Source organism: Mustela nigripes, chromosome 6, assembly GCF_022355385.1.
Source record: "Mustela nigripes isolate SB6536 chromosome 6, MUSNIG.SB6536, whole genome shotgun sequence".
Taxonomy (NCBI): domain Eukaryota; kingdom Metazoa; phylum Chordata; class Mammalia; order Carnivora; family Mustelidae; genus Mustela; species Mustela nigripes.
This window is the reverse complement of record NC_081562.1, coordinates 73,179,730-73,203,883: the sequence shown is the minus strand read 5'-3', so window position 1 is coordinate 73,203,883 and position 24,154 is coordinate 73,179,730. Positions and strand designations below refer to the sequence as shown.

Sequence of the window (24,154 nt, the reverse complement as noted above, 5' to 3'; positions counted from 1 at the left end):
CCATCCCCACTTTTCCTTCCTAACAAAACCCAATGTCATTCAAATATTGGCGGCAATATGGACGGACAAGTTGTATTCCTTCACAGCAGAGGCCAGATGGGGCCAGATGATCATGGTAATCCTATTTTCTTTGTCAGCTGATGAGTTAAGGGGAGAGTGTACATGCATATATGACTGGTTCTGCACTATGGGTCTTAAGGGGAAAACTGCTGTGGGACTTCTGGGAAGAATTTTCTTACTCATTAAGAGAATAACCTATTGAAAAGAACTGATTCCCTACCCACCTCCTTCGTGCTCCCTTTGCTTGCAGATGTGGCTTTGTAAGGATACAGATATAAGTCCTGAAATGCCTATCATCTTGTGACCAAGAGAGGCGATGTTGCGGGATCTACTAAGGGTGGCAGAACAGCATGTTGGAAAGAGCCCCGGGCCATTGCAGAGTTCAGTGTGCTCTGCAACCAACCCTGAAATGTCTTATGTCTTGAATCCTTGATAAGTGATAACATTACTTGTCCTCAGAGTTAAGCCACCATTAGTCACACTTTGTTGTTACCTGTAGCCAAAAGCATACCAATACAAGGGAAATGGTTGATCCAAATTTTAAGAAAAGTACTTAGAGTTGTAAAATCATATATACCACATCTTCTTGATCCATTCATCTGTTGATGGACATCTAGGTTCTTTCCATAGTTTGGCTATTGTGGAGTTGTAAAATTATAAAGCCTCGTATTTAATCTTTTAGTATTGCTGCTTAAAGGGTTTTATTTTAGAATTTGTACATAACTGTTGTTTTTGAATGAGATAGTCTAGGCAACAAGCCAGCAAACGATGACCTGTGACCCAAATGCAGCCCACCCACGGATTATTTTTGTATGGCCCATGAACGAAAAAGGGCTTTTAATTAAATGGTGGGGGGGGGAATCAAAATAATAGTATTTTATGACATATAAAATTTATGTAAAATGCCAATTTCCCTGTCCATAAATATTTATTGAGCCAGTCAGCAGTTCACAATTGCTTTCACATTACCATGGCAGAGCTGGGTGGCTGTGACACAGATGAGAAGGACAGTCTGAAAATTTCCTCTCTGATCCTTTACAAAGTTTTTTGATACAATGGAAATAAGAAACCTACATAAAAGTTTCATCTGACTTTGAAAAATGATAATACTATTATCAAAACCTGTCATTTAAGCTCAGCGAGATGATGCCTTTGTACCTACCATAACAAATCAATGGAAGCTAACATACTGAATCTGTGAGAGTGTGTGCTAATCTATAATCGCAACCTACACCTTTCCCCAGTGACTATTGCTTTATTACAAGGTTCGCGACACCATTGCTTTATTATAAGGCTTGTGTCTATAGGGATTTGCAGCCACCCACATAACCCTGCATCATTAGAAAACAAAGTGCTCATATTCAAATGCTTGAAATTTCTGCTGGGAAAAAGACAAACTATTAAACCTGAAGTCAGTAATACTTATGCAATACATCCAACAGAGGTTTTTTTTTCCAAAGTAGACACAGAGAAACGATAAACATTTCAATGAGAATATTAGCAATCAGAAACAGCTTTTAAAGCAGGGAATAAACATTTTCAGGCAAAGAGGTTTCAATTTGTCATGAGAAAAGAGTCCTCATTTTTGAGTCTCCAAAGGGCAAATCAAAACCTTTGTTCATGAAATGTATCCCTTTCCCATATTTATTACAGTTATGTATACTTTTATCTGATTTTCCCTTCTAGATTGTAAGCTTCTTAGTGGTGAACTCGGTTTAATTCATATTTGTATTGTCTGTAGTATCATGCACAGTGACTTCTATATAGTAAAATGCTCAGTGAAATTTCCTGGAGAAATATGCATTAAAGGAAAAATGTGCATTATAGTAATTCTTCTTAAAGGAATGGATCCCAAGAGTCATAAATTTAGATGACAATTTCTGTACAAGGATTTTAATGGCATTATTATTTATAATAGTAAAAGTCTGGAAGCAATTTAAATGTTCCAAAACAAGAGTATTTTATAAAGTATAGTTTATTCATTCCATAGAATAATATATCAGCATTAAAAATGACTTAATTAAAAACTTTTAAAGCCCTAGAAAAAAATGCACCATAAAATAGTAAGAGAAAAAAAGCTGGATTCAAAACTGAGTATTCAGTATGATTCAAGGAAGGACACCAAAGTGTTATCAGCGGTTTCTATTGAGAGATGATTATGGGTGAATTTCATTGCCCTCTTTCAACTTTCCCACGTCTTGCAAATTTGCTAAAATAAACACGTATTGGTTTTATTACTAGGAAAAGACAAACGTTTGGGAAGTAAATGAATGGGATTGTCAGAACCTCTTCTGTGACCAGTCTGAAGGAAAATAACCTGATTTATTCCAGCTGAAATGAATGTTTTTTTTAAATCTTTTTTTTTTTTTTTTTTTTTTTTAAAGATTTTATTTATTATTTATTTGACAGAGAGAGAAATCACAAGTAGGCGGAGAGTCAGGCAGAGAGAGAGAGAGAAGCAGGCTCCCGCTGAGCAAAGAGCCCGATGCGGGGCTCGATCCCAGGACACTGAGATCATGACCTGAGCCGAAGGCAGCGGCCTAATCCACTGAGCCACCCAGGCGCCCCTTTTTTAAATCTTTTTAAAAAAGATTTTATGGGGACACCTGGGTGGCACAGTGGGTTAAACCCTCTGCCTTTGGCTCAGTTCATGATCCCAGGGTCCTTGGATCGAGTCCCACATCGGGCTCTCTGCTCAGCAGGGAGCCTGCTTCCTCCTCTCTCTCTACCTGCCTCTCTGCCTGCTTGTGATCTTTGTCTGTCAAATAAATATATACAATCTTAAAAAAAAAAAAAAGATTATATGTATTTATTTGACACAGAGAGGGAGAGCACGAGCACACTAGCAGGGGGAGCTGCAGGCAGAGGGTAAAGTAGGCTCTGCCCTGAGCAGGGAGCCCAACAATAAGAGGCAAGGTCCCAGGACCCCAGATTCACAACCTTAGTTGAAGGCAGATGCTTAACTGACTGAGCCACCCAGGTGCCCCCAGAATGAATGCTTTTATCCTGAACTGATCAGGTCTCTGCAAAGTTCCCAGTTGTGAGGAGATGTAAGTAACTCCCATCCAAGGACAAAGAGAAGCTCTGTATGAATATACTGAGCAAGGTTCAGCCGTGAATGGGATCTTGAACTTAAAGGGCTGACACTGTGTCCACAGCCTCACCAGCGTGATCCTCACTTCTCCAGCCAATTATCACCCTGTGTCTTTGCTGATCTAGAGTATATTTAAGAACATGATCAGTTCTTGCATAATTTGTTCAATGCCTCAGGTGCAATATTTCCATCCGAAAATAGACACAGGCTCTCTGTGCTTCTTTGCAGACTTTACCAGATATATTCTGGTGAAAGTTTTAGCTCTATTATACTGCATTCATGTCTTAAATGACAGCACTGCTTTAGAAGCATCAATGTTGTTCAGTAGAGGGTTTGTGAGCACCAGGACATTGCCATGACTTTGGCACGTGTTCCAGCTTTTCATGATAGAATAATTTTTCTCAAGGAAGTTTTGAGAGTCCACTGACACACATAGTACATGGTCAATAAATGTTCGTTTAATGACTGCACAAGAATCTTTTGTAGTCAACGAACAATTTATAAGAGAAAATTGCAGTTTTCTACTGGGTATTTACCCTAAAGATACAAATGTAGTGATCCAAAGGGGCACCTGCACCCAAATGTTTATAGCAGCAATGTCCACAATAGCCAACTATGGAAAGAACCTAGATGTCCATAAACAGATGAATGGATAAAGAAGATGTGGTATATATACACAACGGAATACAATGCAGCCTCAAAGGAAATGAAATCCTGCCATTTGTGATGAAGTGGATGGAGCTAAAGGGTATCATGCTTAGCGAAATAAGTCAATCAGAGAAAGACAACTATCATATAATCTCCCTGATATGAGGAAGCGGAGATGCAATGTGGGGGGTTTGAGGGGTAGGAGAAGAATAAATGAAACAAGATGGGATTGGGAGGGAGACAAACCATAAGAGACTCTTACTGTCACAAAACAAACTGAGGGTTGCCGGGGGGAGGGAGGTAGGGAGAGGGTGGTGGGGTTATGGACACTGGGGACGATATATGCTATGGTGAGTGCTGTGAAGGGTGTAAACCTGGCGATTCACAGACCTGTACCCCTGGGGCTAATAATACATTATATGTTCATAAAAAAAACTTAAAAATTAAAAAAATAGAAAATTGCAGTTTTAGTGGTCACATGCAATGTTATACAGAGAACTAAAGGCAAGAACAGCTTGGTGCCTACACATTGAACTCATTTAGTTTTTATTTCAACAATGGAAGAAATATGAAGTTGCTCCATTTCTCTGGTCTGACCCCAAAGTTCTTTCTTTCTTTGTGTAAAGGATTTTATTTATTTAACACAGAGAGAGAAAGCACAAGCAGAGAGGGAGCGGGAGAGGGAGAAGCAGGTTCCCCATTAAGGAGCCTGATGTGGGACTTGATCCCAGGACTCTGGGATCATGACCTGAGTGGAAGGCAGACGCTTAAGGACTGAGCCACCCAGGTGCCCTAACTAAAGAGTATTTTCGAATAATCTTGTTTTTTTTTTAATCAACCACTAGATGTGGAAATTAAATGGCACTACCAGTAATGGAAGGCTGTCATCATCCAGTCCAATGACAGCCATTTTCCAGATAAAATGCACTTTTAAAAGACAGTCTTTGGTTTGGTGTGCATAATTAAAACCACATTATTGTAATTATACCTGAATTCAAGTCAGCTTTGTATTTGCATCTGCTGGAAAAAAGTGACATTAAATTAGACTTAGATAATTGGACTTTTAATAGGTAATATTTTCATCAGTTGGATTTTATTTTCATCTTTGTTTGAAATTTGTTAAGTATGCATACTTACCTAGATTTATAATTTGAAGAGACTCTTTCCACATCACATAAGTATATTTAGAAACACGGATTTTATTTTCTAGTAAAGTAACCCAGAATTAGGGGAACTATTTATGAGAATAAAGAGAAGGCTGACTTCAAAATATATATTCCTTTCTGCTGATTCTAATGAGATAACCAGGCTTGAAGTTTGAATCTACACAAATCTAAGAAAAGTGGTAATTCTCAGCAGCAAGCTAATGTAAAGTTTAGCAATGTGGCAATATCTTCTTTCTTTTAAAGATTTTATTTCTAAGTAATCTCTACACCCAGCATGGCGCTGGAACTCACAAGCCTGGGATTAAGAGTTGCATGTTCCACCAACTGAGTCAGCCAGGTGCCCCATGACAGTATCCTTCTTTTTTTACCTTTGTTTTTGGAAAGAAAGTTTGTGCAAATGTACTTGGGTGGGGAGGGCTGCAAATGTACTGGGGAAGGCTGCCAGTGTATTTTTAAAAGATGCCCTTACTTTTATAGAAAATTTGGATGAAAGGGTCATTCAAGGAGAGAGTTGGAATTCACAACTAGAAGAAAGAACTGTTTACGGTGCCTGAGTGGCTCAGTCATTAAGTGTTTGCCTTTGGCTCAGGTCATGATCCCAGGTCCTGGGATCAAGTCCCACTTCAGGCTCCCTGCTCGACAGGGCGCCTGCTTCTCTCTCTCCCATTCCCCTTTCTTTTGTGTTTCCTCTCTTATGTGTCTCTCTGTCAGATAAATAAATAAATAAACAAACAAACAAACTATCTTAAAAAAGAAGAAGAAGAAGGAAGAACAGTTTAGTCTCTGGCTATATGTTGAAAAACACGAGTCCTCATAAAGATTATTTCTAGGGTCAATCACAAATTCATTCATTATTCAACCAAGTTGGTTGAATAAAATTATGACTCAATTTTTTTTATTGTGTTATGTTAGTCACCATAAAATACATTATTAGTTTTTTTTAAAAGATTCTATTTATTTATTTGAGAGAGAGAGAGTGCATGAGAGGGAGAGGTCAGAGGGAGAAGCAGACTCCCCGCTGAGCAGGGAGCCTGATGTGGGACTTGATCCCAGGACTCCAGGACCATGACCTGAGCCAAAGGCAGTTGCTTAACCAACTGAGCCATCTAGGTGCCCACATCATTAGTTTTTGATGCAGTGTCTGACTCAAATTTTTATTGGAGAAGCATAAATGGGCTTGTCCTGAATCTTCAAAAAGGCATGATACCTATTTGTAGAATGAATATTGAGTTTTTAAGCTCATATTGTCATGAAATGAGATTTTGTAATGCTCACTCTAAAATTATTAGAACATCTTAAAAGACTAGCTTTTGAAAATGCTATTGCTTAATGTTCATGGCGTTTGATGTTTTTAGGTGGATAATAACATCTAAAACTCTAAGTAACATGTAATTTAATAATTTTAAAAACTGAAACAATCACAATGTGAACAGGATTATATTTGTTTTCTTCTTTTTTAGTAAGGCCCCACCTGCCCACCCCATTTAATATTGTGATCTGTTTCACCTTCTCCCCAAACCAACCCAGCATAATCTCTTTTCCTGGTCCTGCTTTTTTCCTTTTTCCATAAGTTTCACTGTTTGAAACTGTTTTACATACTTCGATATTTACATTTTTATTCTGTTTACTACTTTTCGTATCTCTTCCTCATCAATGCAACATATCTGATACAAACTTCAAAAGGACATGAACCTTCTTTGCTTTACTTTCTGATATATTAAGCCCTTAGAGCAAAATCTTGTCTCAAAGCAGTTTCTCAATAAAAATTTGCTGAATTAATGTATATATAAGTGAATGAAGAATTTCATCCAGATAAGACTCCACTAGTCTAAGCATTATATTATTGGAAATAATATTAGCTATCAAAGACTAAACACCATTTTGAAAGGTATCACCTTTGTCATTTCCTTTAATCTTTGCAATAAACTTGCCAGGTGAGCATTTTTATCCTCATTTATAAAATGAGACACTTGAGGCATAAAGAGGCTAAATACCTTTCCAACACACAGAGCTTATAAATACCAGGGCTTAAAATGGAACAAATTCCATGTTTTTCAAAATACTTCCACTGACATAGCTTGCTTTGGAACAATTCTTTCTCTAGAATTCATGATAATTTTTATTTTTTATTGCTTTTTAAATTATTATTATTATTTTAGATTTTATTTATTTATTTAAGAGAGAGAACGAGAAAGTGTGCATGACTGTGGGGAGGAGCAGAGGCAGAGGGAGAAACAGGCTCCCCACTGAGCAGGGAACCCACTGGGGGCAGGGCTTGATCCCTGGACTCTGGGATCACGACTTGAGCTGCAGGCAGACATTTAACCAACTGAGCCACACAGGCGCCCCACTAATTTTTATTTCTGACTTAGTCATAAAATTTGGGGGGGGCCCATATTTATTTTTTCATTTTTGAACAGATACTGTATTTCCATGGTTGAAATAGGAAAAAATACAAAAAGGAGCATTCAGCTCCTAGTGAGGAATCTGTCTCCTCTGGTTCCCTTCCACCACATGCTTTGCTCTTTTACAGATAACCATTTCTATCGGTCTTTACTGTTGCTTTACCAAGAAGAAAAAAATTAATATATATTCTAATTTTCTCCCTTTTTTTCGTATAGGGTAGGTTATGTTTTACTAAGCTATCTTCAGTACCAATGGCTCTCGATGAAGTAAATAGTCTTTTTCCTCTTTGATTTATTTAGAAGTTGATATAAAACAATTACTAATGTTGGGCTATTAGCTCTTCTAAATGACATAAATCTTCCTGTGATATTTGGCTGACCTTATTAATCATTCATAACTTCAAAGGAAGTCAAGTTGTGAAGCTATCAGTAGAGATCTTATATTAGTTTTACTTAAATATACGGTAATTACAATGTCTACTGCTATTATTTATTTATTTTAATGATTTTTATAATTTCTATACAACTTGATAGATAACATCAGAATTTAAAAAATTTTAAGTTGAAATGTAAGGCTGCATTGGGTTATGGAATTATTGCCAGATTCAACTTGGTAACTCTTTAAAGTAATAGCATTAAAATGTTTTGTCCCAGATAATAAGTACATTGTTTTCTTTTTGTAAGCACGGAAACTGGAAAATCCATTCTGTTAATAATAAAGTCCAGGTTCTGGATAGCTACCTTCACTGTTTAGGTCCTGGATCACTACTTTAGCATATTCTGGGGCAAGTCTGGCTTCACGGGCTAGCCCTCTATAGTCACATACACTTAGGATTCCCTGCCCGACTTAATGTTCTGCTGTCACAGTTTTGAAATTCTTAATAATTTTAGAACAAGGAGGTCCACATTTTCATTCTGCACTGGGTCTCACCATTTATGTAAACAATTGTAACTTTTCTTTGCTCTTTACGGGATGTCACTATAGTGATGATTTATCTTATATTGTTTTCTACAGTTAAATTACATTATGAATTATGTTTACTTTTGATACTGGCAATATTCTTTCCAGTAAGATTCATCTTCCTTATTGTTAATGTTGTGGCTGATTTATCCTTTTCTCTTAAAGTATTTCAATGATAGTTCACTCATAAAATGTTTAAGAAGGAACTCTGGAGAGGATTTCATTGTACACATGAAGACTCCTTCAAACACAGTTAGAGATCTAGATTGACCAAGAGAGAATGAGGAGAATAACCATTCACTGAATTTAAAGGCCATTTCCCTCGACTGGTTGGTATTTGGTGTCTTCTGGTATTACGGCAGGTAAAGTTAGGTTCTATAATCTCAATTCCAGATAGCTATAACTAAGGCTTGGTGACAAGGAGCCAAGGAACCCATCTCTCAGGAACTTACTGCTCACATTCAAAATTCAGGTTCCCATAATTTACTAGTCAATGTGTGTACAACCCCAAATAAAGGAAAATCCCTCCCACAAGTTCCCATCAATTCTGGACTCTTTCTTACCTCCAATGGGGATGCAGGGCTACCCAAATCACCCGCAAAATGCAGGGATAAGAAGAAATTTTCTTGGTTCTCCTGGAGGCTGATCCAGTTTTTTAGCTTTTGAATGCAACTATCAGCTTCCTTGTGTAAGAGAAGATTAGGGATCAAACAGATTTAGAGATCCAGCCTCCAGGAAGTGATAGTTCTTAGAAGAGAAAAAGGAGATATTTGGGGGAAAGTTTACACTATTATTTCTAGAGTTGTATTCATACAACAGGTAGACAGACACCATTAGCTAGAACTGTTGTTGTGCCCATTAATCTGCTTAGTTATGGTGAGGATTGCATTGGAGTTTTCGACTCATCAAAACCTCACGGAAGTCCATATTTGCTCCAACATATATTTCTGGGGGGACTCTGCTGCTCCTTCATATGAGAGAGAACAAAGAAGTATTGTGTCCCAAATAAAGCATACAAACTTCATTCTTCTTTCATTAAAATAATGTTTCCCTTTTTTTTTTTTTTAAACAGGCATTTTCTTCATGTTGGAACATTCCTAACCTAATTCAGCTAAGTGTAACCACCTGCCAAAATATCCTTTTAGAAATGATTACAAGTGGGAAAGATGACAAGTGGAGAAAATGGGCAAATTTGATAAACATTACTTACTAGAAATGTGTAGACATGTCAAAGCTAAGCATTTAGTTTTTAGTTCAAATAAGGGCTCTTTCATAGATATATAAATTATATAGAGATTCATTTACTTTTTTTCTTATTTGATAAATACAAGTCAAAATGACATACAGAAAGATTGCTAAAACTGATAAAAAGGTAGCATAGATGAAATGAACAAAAGATAACCAGTTTATTTACTGGAAAGAGTTATGCATTACACCATAGTCAGTTGGTAACATAAACCAAGATATAAGAACTATTATATCGGCTTTTGGTTATTTTCTTAGCATTGGAGTGCCTTTTCCAACCATTGATTACACAAACACAAGCAGATATCATAAACAGATTCTCCCATAGACATTCACTTAGGATTGTCTACAATAAAAAAATTTAAAATGACAAGCAATAATAAATTCATAAGAATTATTTTGAATTTAAAATAAATGCATATGTCTTTGAGAACAAGTTTCTGTTGAAATTTGGATTTTAAAAAATGATTAGCAACAAAAGAATTTCTTAGGTCAGTCTTTTAGTCATGTTTTCATATGGTATTATCATTAGGTGGAAACACTTCACATCATTTAATCCTAAAAGGCATAATAACAAAATTGCAATTAAATGTAGGAAGAGCAGAATCATTACAACAACAATTATATAGGTACAAATCAGGGTTGGTCACACACTACACAAATGTTAATACTGGAAAGAAATACAATTCAGAATCATGTATGGTTCATCATATACATGTAATCATGCAAATAAAAACACTGAGTAGATTACAAAAATATCAAAAAAGATTTTCAAAGAATTGTTTAATTGACTCTAACAGTCAAACCATGGAGCTTAAAAATTTTGTGGCAATAATGGTAAAATCATTTCTTTCCTCTAAGATTTGGTGTGTAATCATATCTATAAACCTAAATGACAAAAATGATTCATTCTGGATATTCCGTATTACTGAATAATGGTTTGTCAACAAAAAGATGACATTTCTCTTTACTTCAAACGGTTCTCTGATCTTTGTTTTTTAAATGACTTTTTAGAAAGAAAACCGTACAGTCACACTAAAAGCATCCAATTTACTTCTCAGTGTTTTTATTAGAGAACCATAATAATCAGAGAATAATTCTGAAAGAAATAAAAGTTAAAAAAAAATGTGTTCTCGGCCAATGTTCTACAGCACTTAAACTCCAATCACAGAAATCATCCGGCTTGGTAGTTTATCCAGGTGTCAGTTTAAATAGGACAAATTTTAAATAACTGTGAAGGAAAGGGCTAAAAATACATTGAGGATTAGAGCCATGCATTTCAATATGGAAAGGAGACCAGATATAGGTAATAATCTCTTTACATTCCTAATGGAGAGAAGATCATAAGAGAAATAAGACGTCTATAGTGTTTGCATTATGAGTATGAGAAAGCTTACATGATGTGAAATTTCTCATGCAAACATTTTACACGCATACTTATGTACTCACACCCTTATACTATAAGGCAGTTAATTACTCCTCTTCTTAAGTAGAATATTATTTCTGGAAAATCGTCGACTGGGAAACATATCTCAGTACTAAATATCTTCCTCAGTTATACTTTGAGGGAGAAGGATGAAAGAGATGCCTCGACAAAATCTTTCACATGTCAACATAATTGGATCAGGCTACAAATGCAATACATCAGGGACTATGGCGGTTAATTTAGCATTTAAATAAAGATGAACTTACTTACAGATGCAACTCATCTGGGGGCATAACTGCAGACAGTGGAAAAGGTCACTCGGAAGCTAGATTGGTCTTCCATGTCCATAGAAATGGATTTCAAGGTAAAAATTACTTGTCGGTATCAGCATTGATCACGAACGTCATTTATCACAACTAGTTCAACAACTTTTTGGAGAACTATATCCTCTTATGTGAAAACACATTCTTCTAAATTTTTGCAATCTTAAATATAAAGATTATTTTAAATCATCCTAGTTTATAAACAAACAAAACACCTGAAGAACAAATTTTTTTAAATTGTGAACTTTTCCCTAGGAGTTCCTTTTGAATCTAGTCCTACGTTCTATCTACAGTATCAGTGGGTTTGGCCTCCTTGGGCTGAATCAGCACAGTTCCTTACTGGGAATTGATTAGTGTCCCTTGATGTGTCTTTCTGGAAGACAGATTATGTCTTTTGGCTGTTTGATTATAACAATTAGACATTAAATTTGCCATTCTTATCCTAGTAGAAAATATATTTCATTTCTTCTTTTTCATATTTTGTAATTTCTACTTGAGAATTGTAGAGGATTTCATTTAATACTGTCCACATTCACAGTTGGTTTATTTGACCAACATTTCATGGTTGTTTGAAACAGAAGGACTAGCTGCACAGGAATATTTTCCAAAGCAATAAGAAAGAGGAAATATTGAGATTGAAGATCCTTTTAAGAAAAGATAAAATTCGAGAGGCATTTGCCCCCCAAAGGATTGCATACCTTCTATTTCCAAAGTATTCCTGAGGACATTTGTTTTTTCAAACTCTGACAATTGAGGCTTTTTAAAGTAAAATTACTAACAATATTATGAAATACAGCTGGAAGAAAAAACAATACCAATGATTTCCTTTTTTAAAAATCAGATATCTTGGAAAAATTAAGATTGCCTTCCTATTTTCAAGGGATAAAATATTTTGTGACTAACCAGCATAACTTTAATGTATTTTTAAGTTCAAAAGAAGCATAAGATTATGAAACCCCAGAATTATAATACATTATCATAAGATACATTGCCCCCAACTCAATCCTTACTAAATAACCAATAATGTTTAATTTGTAAAAAACCAATGTTCCTTATGACTATCAATATTAGTGATTCATATTCCACTGTTAAAAATCTCTTTCATCGAGGTAATATAAATCCTACACACTAAAGGCTTAGTTTTTCTTATTCCAGTTTAAATAGTGATATCTATAGCTGGTACCTCTTGTTAAATTTCCTTTCTTTAGAGGTCACTATTGTACCTCCTCTTCCTTAGGCTAAATAAAAGTATTATCTTTCTAAATGGGTCTTTTCTTAATTATTTAATAGCTTTCTGTTTTCTCACAGTTCTACAAATTCTTCTTCTTGAAGCAGAATTGGATGTAAGAAAGGGATCTGATGAGTCAGAAGTTGATTGGAAAGAATTATGCAAGGGTCCTGTATACTCCTGTGCACTCCGGCTAAAGGAAATTTATTGCTCCCTTAAATTTAATTTAATTTTTTAGCTAAGAGGAATCCTCAGTTAGGAAAGCATTTCTGCATAAGGACTTCTTTTTAGGATGGTAATTGTGTTTACTTTAAAAAACCTACCTAATTACTTTGCTAACCACTCTTGCTGGTTACCTCTAATCTTTGACCACTCTGTTCCCAATAATTAGCCATATTCTTATTGTATTTCTGTGTTTGGTTTTTACACTACAAGTCTATCTACAATTAGTCTTACTGAGGTTCACTCTTTTTGATTTTCACTGATATTTCAATTTTTCATTTCCTTTTGATTCCTGATTTTTTTTTACAGGTACTAATTTTAACACATTCTACACATATTTATTCTTTTAAATGCATCTAAATAAATACAGATATGGCTCAGTTTAAAGTGTACTAAATTATGCCACAGGGTAAGTACATGGAATTCTCTCCTACTGCTTAGGGATTATTATCTAATTTTGTGCTGAAAATTAGACATTTATTTCCAAGTCTCGATATCTTCTTGGCAAAATTTTGCTAAAATTAACATGTTTATAAAATTTGTATTTCAAAACAAGCATTTCCCACTCTATTAAGATAAAGAACTGAGTTAAAACCAGCATATAATAGACTTTGTATGGGAAGAAATAAATGTTTCATCTACAATGTGGCTTTTCATCAGGTCATAAATACAAAGTCAGGGAGCATGAAAGCAATACTACACTGTAAGTAGGCACACAGATGGTACTGTGTGGCAGTACTGTGTGTAGTTACACACAGACAGTACTTACTGCTCAGTTCCCTGTACCACCAACAATATCGAGATGCAGCATAGGAAGATTTTCTGAGGTACTTTTAAAAAAGGCATATTTTCCCTCAGGCACAAACAGTTTTTCTCAAAAGTCAACTTAGCAGCTATGCCACTTCTCAGCTCTGAAAACATGATGCTTGAAGAACAAATAAAAAGATAAAAAAGAAAAAGCAGGAATGGGGAAGTATGGGGAATGGGGTCATTTCTTTCACTTGAACTCCAACAAAACCCACACTGTCTCACTCACACTGGTACCAGGCAGATAAAACGCCAATAAAGTGAAGCAAGTGTTTAGGAACAACAAGGCGATGCAGGTAGGGAAAGAGCAGAATGTTAGCGTGCCATGATCTGGACTTTGTGACGATTTGCTTTGTTTCTTGTTTTCTTTACTTTAACCTGAATCTCTATTTTGGTGAAGATTTCCAGTTACTCCAAGTTGCATAAAGAATGACGTTGTTGAAAAATAGCACTCATAGAAGGAACTCAAAACCTCCTGGTTGCTTTGGTAATAGTGTGACCACTACTTACTAGGTATACGATTGACGAAAGCTCCTGCACCGTGCTTTATGATTTACCGACTGGCTGGCATCTTTGATGGACCGTCCATTAATGTACACCCGCTCCCACTCAGTAAGCCGCGATCTCCACTACCAGATCGTCACTGTTAGAACCCGGCGTGGTTAACTACCTTCTGTGTTAACAGTGAGGATTGTTTTTGTTTTGAAGAGAAGTTACAGATATAGTTACACGAAAAGGTCAAACTGTTAATGGTCTTAAATAAGTTAAGGCTACCTGACTAGACAAGGAATCAGGGCTAGGAGCAATTGTGTGGGCAGCACTTGATAGTTAAGGAGCCCAGGAGTGTTAGACCTTTCAGCTCGATTAGCTGTTTTCCTTGTTTGTCAGATTATGTGCAAAAGAAATTTTGCTATGAAAATCCACTGCCTTAAATCAAGTCATAAAAGTTACCCAGCAGAATCTGAAAACAAACTAAGAACATGGACTATCTCAATATAATATAATGATTGTAGGCACCTGAGTGTTTGTCAAAAGTAGACAATGAGCTAAGGTTTATTATTGTTTTTTGGCAAGGACGATTCACTATGAGAAAAAACCCCAACAACAACGAAACGTACAATCCTACTCAAAATTTGAACACTTTCTGGGTCAACTAATTAACCAAACGCTACATCTATTTATATATTTTCCCAATTGTTACCTTTTTGCAGGAAAAACTCCTAGTAGGACCCTGAATTTGGGAAAGTAAAAAAAAAAAATCTGGTCATTTAATAAACACAGCTTTTTGTTTCCCTTCACGTTATTTAGCTTTCTTAACATTATCACACACACATACACACACACACAAATGGGCAGCACCAGAGCATCTACTTGTCTGTAATTTTAAAAAATTAAAGATGCTGTCAAGAGTTCAATAAGTCAATGAATCATAGCATAGTCTTTCTTAGAGTTACTTAATGATGGCAAGTGAAGAATTCTGGTTAAAAAAAAAAAAAAGAAAGAAAGAAAAAACAACAACCAGCAGTTAATGAGCTACTGATCAGAAAAGAAGTGCATAAACAGTATCATTGTAGCAGCAAAATACAGTTATTGTTAACATTCTGATGCACCTCATTTATTATTTTGTGCAAGAAACATGACCACAGTCTGGCCAATTCCAGATTTTGAACTAAATTAAAACTCATACTTAACTGAGCAAATTATGTATACTTAACAATAAAGGAATTAAGTTCACCTCTCACAGAAATTATTTTTATAGACATAAATCATGTGGTAAATAAAATACAAAATAAATATCAATGACAAAAAGTATCAGAATCAACTCCTATAGCTGAATTTGAAGTACAAGGAAAGATGATTTTACAATATATGTATTTTACATTGTCTTAGGTCTTTCTTACGCTATAGAGGTAAAGCTAGCCATCTGAGATACATAGTTCTGGTTTCCTTTTATGTTTTGTTTTTATTGAACTCAACCACAGCCATTTGATTGCAGAATTCATCTGTGACTTAGAGAAACCATAAAGTGTTTTATCACACTTGAGTCTGTGCTTTGTGTTATTCTTCTTAACTTTCTCTCATCTTCCAAAACGATGAACATGAATCCAATCCTACATCTCACAACCGAGAAGAAAACACCCGCCGGGTCTTGGGCAGTATCCTGTGTGTGGCTACAAAGCATTCACCTTAGATATCCATCCGCGGGAGATGAAGACTAGGGGTAAGGAGGCTTGGAGAGACAGTGGAGAGGGGCGCAGTGTGGGCTGGAATGTGGCTGCTCATCAGGGAGAGCTAGGTCAGGACTGAAAATGAGAAACAAGCGTGTCAGCAAAAACGCCATTTACGGGAGGCCAGGCATACTCTTTAAGAGTTACAGAGACACAATCTTTTCATAGAAATTTTAAAAACATAAACACAAATTTTGCACAGAAAATAGTTTAAAGCATGCCAAGACGACTGCAGCTTTTCAAAAAGGATGCCAAAAATACCCAAAAACAAACAAACAAAAAAACCTTAGGGAAATGACACGTAAACCCTTCCCCTAACGTGGCTTTATTCAATTTCTGCACACAGTCTCATTTCTTCTAGGTCTCTGTGTTAGTTGCAAGATTTCTTCAAGTCAGTTCTTTTAAAACTTCAATATGCATACCATCCACTCAGGGGATCTCGGTAAAATGCAGCTTCGGATTAATAGGTATGGGATGGGACAGGAGAATCTTCATTTCCAACAAGCTCCAGGGGAGTAGGCAACGTTGGATCAAAGCTTTAGAGGACCCACAGTTCTCTGCTGGATCTAGATTCCCTAGGATAAGTAATTTGCCCATGGAAGCCTAAGTTGCTCTAAGGGTTCCCACTACTTGCTTTAGTTTGGCAGTATAAGTAAGACAGGACAGTTTTAAGACTTGCTAGTTATTGAGCATACCATGCACCCTTCCAAATAACCACTTCTGAGAGCCTCCTGTTTAAATGAATGCATAAATGCTCAGGCTAATTAATGTCTTAATGAATAATCTTGACGGACAAGGGAGTAAAACTTCCTAAGGTAAAACTACAAAACACTTTTGGGTTTGGACCCTCTCAAAGATGATTGACTGGGGGAAACACACACTATAGGTTTATTTTAAATCAAAAAAGACTGGCATTTTTCTAAAACTCTGCTTTTCCCCTTCATATATTATGAATTCAGTACCATAGAATTTATTTCAAATCAGAACCATTTAATTAAGCCATGGCCCAAATAAAGAATTATTTAATAAATAATTTATTTTATATTTCGTATTCATATCTAAAGTTAATATTACCATTGAATTCATTAAAAATTAGCATTCAAAATCCTTTTCATCACTGGTACTGAAATTATCCTTCACGTGTAACTCTTGAACTTTAAGACAAAATTATAATTATGTAAACTGCTGATTTACTTGAGGTCATCCTTAGTTCCCAAACTCTTTGAACTGCTATGAATTTACTTTCAGAGGACAGTGCTCTTCTGTACTAGTTAGAGCTACCTACCACCTATTTTTAAAACGTGGTAGGTAGCCCTGGGAGAGCTGGAGCTTCACCACCCAGGGCGGGGGGTGGGGGGGATCATTGCATGGCAAGGCTCTTCCTCCCCACTGCAGACGGAGTCAGATGGCCCAGGAAACACAGCAGCAGACAGACTCTCCCACAGATATAACAGTTTCTCTCTCTGTTAGAGCTGCATGGTTTAGAACACGTTTCTTTTTTAGGGAGCTAAACACATTATTCAACATAAGTTATGTCAAGTAGTGTGGGGTGGTCACATTATGAAAGAAAGATGTTGGAAGGTCCCATGTAGTCTAAATATTCTTCCTAATCAAAGAAGACAAACATTTCTTTTCTTTTCTGAGCTAACATACAGCATGATTTTGGTTTCTGGTCGAAGGCAAGAATTTCTGCTGGACCAGCTGAAGGGTGTGGCAACAGCTGAGCCACAGGTTATGTAGCTCACTTGGCCCAACACCATCACATTATGTCATTCATGATGATTTCAAAATGAGTTCACTATTTCAGATTTCTGACATGATTTCAGATTTTCATAAATACTTTATATTATAATATTTCTACTTTACATGATTTCAAAATGTGTTCACTATTTCAGGTTTCTTACATGATTTCAGATTTTCATAAATATATTACACTACTTCTACTTTACATTTGCATAAACTGCCATCACACTATATACATTAAGATAGAAGCATTTTCTTGGCTTACTGGTTAAGAAATTATTTCTTAGATGTAAATATTTAATAAGTTCTAATTATTTCAGGTATAGGCTGTATTTAGTTCCAATTGCTAAAAGCCTTCGGGAACCCACTTGTTATTCAACCTTTACCATTTAAGAACCTACTTTTTGTAGGTAGATCATTTTGTAAACAGTAGGCTTAGGAAACTGTTCCTAAGATGTAAAAATTGATATTTCTTCAGAAAGTTTCTTTTTTCGTCCCAGTAAGCAACTCCCCGATAGAAGGGGAGAAGTGCTAAATCCCAAACATCTCCATATATTTAAATATTACATCTAAGGCTGCCCCATGTTGGCCATTCCCTTCACATTTTGATTATCTATTATCTATAAACAACTTTAATAATTTAGCTTTACAACGGAATCAGTCTGTAAGAAGCATACATGGAAAATATGAGAATGCTCATTTATTTAAAACCCTAAACCTAAAAAGTTATTTGAACATATGTATAAGCTGATGGACATATAAAACAATTTTTATTGTGAGAAAACAGAGATAGAGAATACCGACCTAAAGTTACTCAACATTGGGAGCATGTTCTATTTCTCATGTTTCTCATTAAACGAATGTTCCTTTCTTTTCAATTCAGTGATACAGGGTCAACATGAGTGATTGAAATTTTGATTATGCTCCTTACAGTATAATGAAAACCAGGGAGGGTCTCCTGGCGGTACAGTGATGTACCATGGTGGTTAGGACAACACCTGCCAGACTCATTGGGCTCAATAGCTTTCAGGATGGGTGACCCTGGAGAAGTCATGTTAACCTCCTACTCCTCCCCCTCAGTTTCCTGGTTTCAAAATGGGTGTGATAACTGTTCCTGCTTTCTGGGAGTTGTAATGATTAATAAGTGTAAAGAACCGAACACATGTCATGTACACGGTAGAAATTTCAAACACTGGCTGTTAACTTTTCTGCCACCAAGAAGTGACAAGAGCAGTGAGGGCTTTAAATTAGATCCATTTGGCAGCCAGTGTGGGTGGGAAGGAAGTCAATCATAATCCCAGTGACTATGAAAATAAGTTTTTCCAGGTCTATGTGGATTTTATAATTTCTCTGGGGACCACAGAACCTGGCTATGCTTTGTTTATATGGGTAGAAACTAGAAACATTTGTAACTCATTAAATTGCTCTTCTTTAAAGTAAATCATCCCTGTGAAAGTCTAACGAGCAACCTAAATTCTGTAAGCTCAGAAGATACAGAACTGGGGCAGGTAACCATTTACTCAAACCAGTTCCTTAAAAAAAAAAAAAAAAAAAAGTAAAGTGAAATAAAATTTAAAAAATTTCCCCAGTAGCCTTTCCCCTCCTTACCTAATTGAAACACTTAAAGAAGTAGGCTTCTCTATTCTTTCCCCAAGCAAATCAGAGAAGTTATGAAAGAGAAAGAGGCCACAGACCTTTGCCTTGAGGAAGTTAGGTACTGACAACGGTTAGTAAGAGCAACACATCTTGAGAGCACACTATGCGTTGGGTCTGTGCCACACTGAATCCCTCAGAACTATTCCCTTCCTTATTTTACAAGTTAAAAAAACAAAAACAAAAACAAAAACCACTCACACGTAGACAGAGAATCTTAGCTAGCAAAAGCAACTTTCCACGATTACACAACTAGCAGGGGGTAGAGATGGGATTTCAACCCAAACAATCTGCCTCCAGAGCTCATTCCCTTACTCCTGTAATCAGCAGGGGCTGAACATGGGTTGCGTGCCTGGCACTGTGTCAGGACCTGGCGGGGGTGGGGTGCTTGGTGGAGAAGGGACGGTGGCAGTGGGTTAAGACCCCATGTTGTTCACCACTGCATGCACTGGGTCCCACTAGGATGGGTCTGAACATTTACCATTATATTCAGTTAGTCACATCATTAAAATGACTCTACAGCTGGCTGTTATGATAAGATGGTATTCATATGTCAGCAAAGAATGCTCCTGAAATAAAAACTCTGTGACTGGAATCCTGTTGGCAGACTAGACATCAATCAGGAGAACACTGGCTTGGGCTTATTTAATCGTGTACCTTCTCCTGCTAACTCCATGTCTCCCTTCTGCAACTGGCAGGCACAGCCCCCTCTGAGACCAAGTCACATGGGGGCTTTGGCTGCCCTCGTGTTTCTGCGGAGCGTCTGGGGCTCCCCAGCTCTCCTGGTTTGAACCCCTGACCACATGGAGCCTGCTCCTGAGGTCTGTGGAGATGTATTTAGGCCTGCCCCTATGCCAAAACAGCCTTCCTCTGGTAGAAGAGTGACACATACATTAAAATACAGAAAGAACAATAAGTAGACTATAAAAGCCACACCAGACTATAAAAGCTTTGTACCATCAGAGGCCAAATAACTGGAGATGAAGTACTAGCCAGAGACGGAATATCCTGAGGGGGTGCTCTGATGCCGAGTGTGGATTCACCCACATGGGGGTAAATTCGTGATGGATTTGCAAAGCTTTCACTGGAATAAAAACCGTCAGCCACTATGGTGAATGCTATGAAATGTGTAAGCCAGATGACATGTACATCACCTGATGGGTACAGACCTGTACCCCTGGGGCAAATATTACATTATATGTTAATTTTAAAAAACTGTCAACCAGTTCTCCAATTTAGTGTATGGAGAGTGAATAACACTACCTTTAAGATTCCTCAGTTAATCTCACATAAAGGGCACTATCACTGTAAATATTCTTTTAAAATGCCAATTATAAATTTTTCTCCAGTCTTCAAATCCAGTTTTAATGAGGATAGTGAGTGGAGACAAAAGAGAAACACATTCATAAAGTTGTCTTGGAACAGACAGGAGATATGCTTTCTATTCGTACTGCTTGTTTCTCTGAGAACTTATTCTAAGGACAAAAGACAAGCAAAAGAAGAAGTAGAGGGCGCCTGGGTGGCTCAGTGGGTTGGGCCGCTGCCTTCGGCTCGGGTCATGATCTCAGGATCCTGGGATGGAGTCCCGCATCGGGCTCTCTGCTCAGCAGGAAGCCTGCTTCCTCCTCTCTCTCTCTCTGCCTGCCTCTCTGTCTACTTGTGATCTCTGTAAAATAAATAAATAAATATCTTAAAAAAAAAAAAAAAAGAAGAAGAAGAAGAAGAAGAAGTAGGGCAAACATCCTAACTCCAAGTTTTGTACTTTGGAAGGTAACGAACCACTGCACTAATCCTAGCATTTATTCACATAAGGGAGCTGAAGGGAGCTTGGAGTCTACCCACTAGCAGCTAGCTCTCCTGCCTGTCCACAGAGCACATGTAGACTTCAGGTATCCAGAGTATGTTAGCATAGCCCATGTTTAAGATAAAATGTAGCAAATATAATTATGGATAGGAAGTTATGGTGTGGAAAGGAGAGCTTGGGATCCATGGATCTGACATGCAGCTGGGTAAGAAGAGAAAGGATGTCCGAATTTACCTGACAGTTGGGCAGTCTTGCCTCCCGGCTAGTTGTGAGCACTGTGGCGGTACGGAGGCAGCAGGCTGCTGACAATCTACAAGAAACTGATAAATTAGACATGTATACAAAGAGATGACGGAGCATTGTGTTAGTAACAGTAACAAAAGCAGTTGCCTGAGAGATTTAGTGAGGAATGTGCATTCATACAGAAACATCTGACATTTTATTTCCCCCTGAATGAGGTCAATAAGAAAGATGTTTTTCTTAATTAAATACAGGATTTAAAAATTAGTGATGCAAAATTGATAGTGAGCTTTCTCAAGAACATTAGAATATATGTGGCTATTCACATTTAGTATCTGGATACATCTAAAAATAGAGGGTCTATTAATATAACGAAAGATCTTCAAGTTCTGAACTTGAACACGATGGCAGTTACACGCTTAGCACCTAAATGTGCTTTTCCAAAATGGAATATATTCAGATAACTGCCTTTATTGTCAGGACACATGGGCATATTGTCAATCCCATAGGTACACTGAAAAAATCAAGCATGCAATACAATGTTTTCCATGATTAAGGAGATATTAGAGAAAGAAATCATCTTTACAGTTTTCTGAAAATTTTATTAATCAAAAGCAAGATTTGTTAGCAGAAATATTAGAATGTTTATTATATAGTAAATTGTTATTAACTTGGACTGATGGAGAAAGCTAACCTGAATGGGAAGTCCACTTTTGTTATATTTTAAAGTCATATAATGTAACTCACACTAGGTTAACAAAATGCTAGCTATTAAAACTCCATGTTTTAGCTAATCAGTTATGTTAATCATCTACTGCAAGAAAGACCATGTGCTGAGTGTTCTACACTAATGAAAGAACATCAGTTTATTGGTACCAGGCTGACTGTACAGGAGTCACCTGAGAAGCTGGTTAGAAATGCATGTTATACTTCTGCAAAAAGATTTTGCAAAAAAGTTAAAATTGGAGTTAGACTTGAAAATTCAATTAGTCTAAAGTAACTGCAGGTTGTCCTCTCACTAAGTGTTCAGACCAAGTATTTCCTTAGCAAATTGCTTTCTTTATTTGTTATGTAGGTAATACTGAAGCCAAATTATCATAAAAACTTGGATTTACAGGATTGAATTATTGAAGCTCTACTGAAATTTACATTCACAGGCCTGTATCTTAAGTACCACTTGTTTTAAGCCAGCATATTTTTTATTACAGCAAAACCTGCCTATATAATTCCAGAATACCAAAATTCATGCAAACTGCTGATGCTTTTGCTTACGACATTGAAAACACACTAAAGTTGTCTGTGATGTAAAGTACACAGGCTTGATTTGCATTCATTCAAGAGAACATCCTTCCTGAAGGGAGCCTTTCACAGACGGTCTTTGTTGCAGAGTAGCTTATTAATTATCATTTATTAATAGGAATGAGATCTGCTTCTGATTGGTAGCTGGTCTATAGGTTATCACACTCAGTAAAAGCCCTTCAAATGTAACAATTCCATTTTCTCCACTTTGGGGAAATTTTTTTTTTCTTCTCCTTTAACTCCTTGTCTTCTCATTTTGCATCTTGATTAGCTCAAAGATTCGCTTTTGTAGAAACTCAGAGTCTTAAAGGATGAATTCCTTTATGCTCCTTTTATCCTTTCCAACAGATTTCCTATCTGAGTTATCATTTAGGGATGTCAAGGACTTTGAGATGGTCAGCAGACATGCAGTTTTGTTTAAGTTAACCAGGAGAGTGCTGCCCTCCTATGGTGTATTTGGGTAAATACAATGGATGTAAATGAAAATGAACTCTTGGAGAACCACTCTGGAATTTGGCCTCAGGTCTTCCATTTCCAGGCAGGTAAAAACGAAGCACTCCTATAGCAAAATTTTGGCCTCTGTGGAATTACAGACCTTAGAATTAGAGTAATTCGAGTAGGGGGTTTAAATTTGTTTCCATATTTCACTTACATTAGAAATGGTTTTTTTGCTAATGCAATTATAGATTATTATTTATTCAAAATATGCTCTGTGATGAAATTTAGAGAGCAGGTGAGCAGAGGCACAGTGTACTCTCTTAACAAAATGTCAGTGAGTGGTGGATATTCCTGACATTTGTAGTGAATATAACTTTTTCTCCTTTAGAAGTAACATCACATGTTGCAACAGGCCATACTGCCCTGAACACGGCCGATCTCGTTTGATCTCAGAAGCTAAGCAGGGTCAGGCCTGGTTAGTACTTGGATGGGAGAAGTAACATCACCTCTGGGCTAATTATTATTATGATTATTTTGTACCTGTTATTTACATTTACTTAGCTAAGTGTTATTTTTAAAGGATAAAAAGCAAATTCTACAGGTAAGATGGTGACAGATGAAAAAAGTGGAATTTGAAAAATGGACGTATTGCTCTGACTCAACCATCTTCTAAATCTCTCTTCTCAGTTTAACAGCCCTCCAGTTATATACACATCTAACCCAGCAGAGCAGCGGATGTGTGACAGCATGGGCTTTGTAAAATCAAAGGAGTGAACTGGGAGATGGGAAAAATCCTTCCTAGTTCCGAGATGCTATGGGTTCTGCATAGTCTCACCTGCTCTTTCTGGGATCTACGCCAGGGGTAGACTCACTCCTGAAGGAGCGAGGCCTCATCTCATTACGTTTGAGGGCATAAAAGATGAAAATTATTTGACCCAAGCAGGATGCATTAAAGTACGCCAGCAGCCACTGTTGTCCTGTGGGCCACCAGAACACAACCATTCAACAATCAAGTTACTAAACTCCTAGTATGTGTTCAAAACTGTTAGGTACTAGAGACAAAGGGAAAACAGAGAAGATGTGGTCCCTGGCCATTTGGGTGAGACAATCATATTCAACGAGCAGTTACAATAAAGTGTCACGATGATGATGATGGTGGCGATG

At 36.9% G+C, this 24,154-nt stretch overlaps 1 protein-coding gene across 4 annotated transcripts in view; it reads right to left on the bottom strand.

Moving 5' to 3' along the window:
* Window positions 1-9,716: 9,716 nt before the first annotated feature.
* BICD1 (BICD cargo adaptor 1) overlaps window positions 9,717-24,154 on the bottom strand; it is a 222,743-nt gene continuing 208,305 nt past the window's right edge. The window contains exons 9-10 of one of the 4 annotated variants that reach the window (XM_059402866.1): window positions 21,248-21,323; window positions 9,717-15,888 (exon numbers count right to left, since the gene is read on the bottom strand). In XM_059402866.1, coding sequence (XP_059258849.1) covers window positions 15,801-15,888; window positions 21,248-21,323 — 164 coding nt within the window. In that variant the 3' untranslated portion in view covers window positions 9,717-15,800. Of the gene's footprint in view, window positions 15,889-21,247; window positions 21,334-24,154 lie in introns of all 4 variants that reach the window. The other 3 variants (XM_059402858.1, XM_059402859.1, XM_059402861.1) reach the window with 3 other exon arrangements.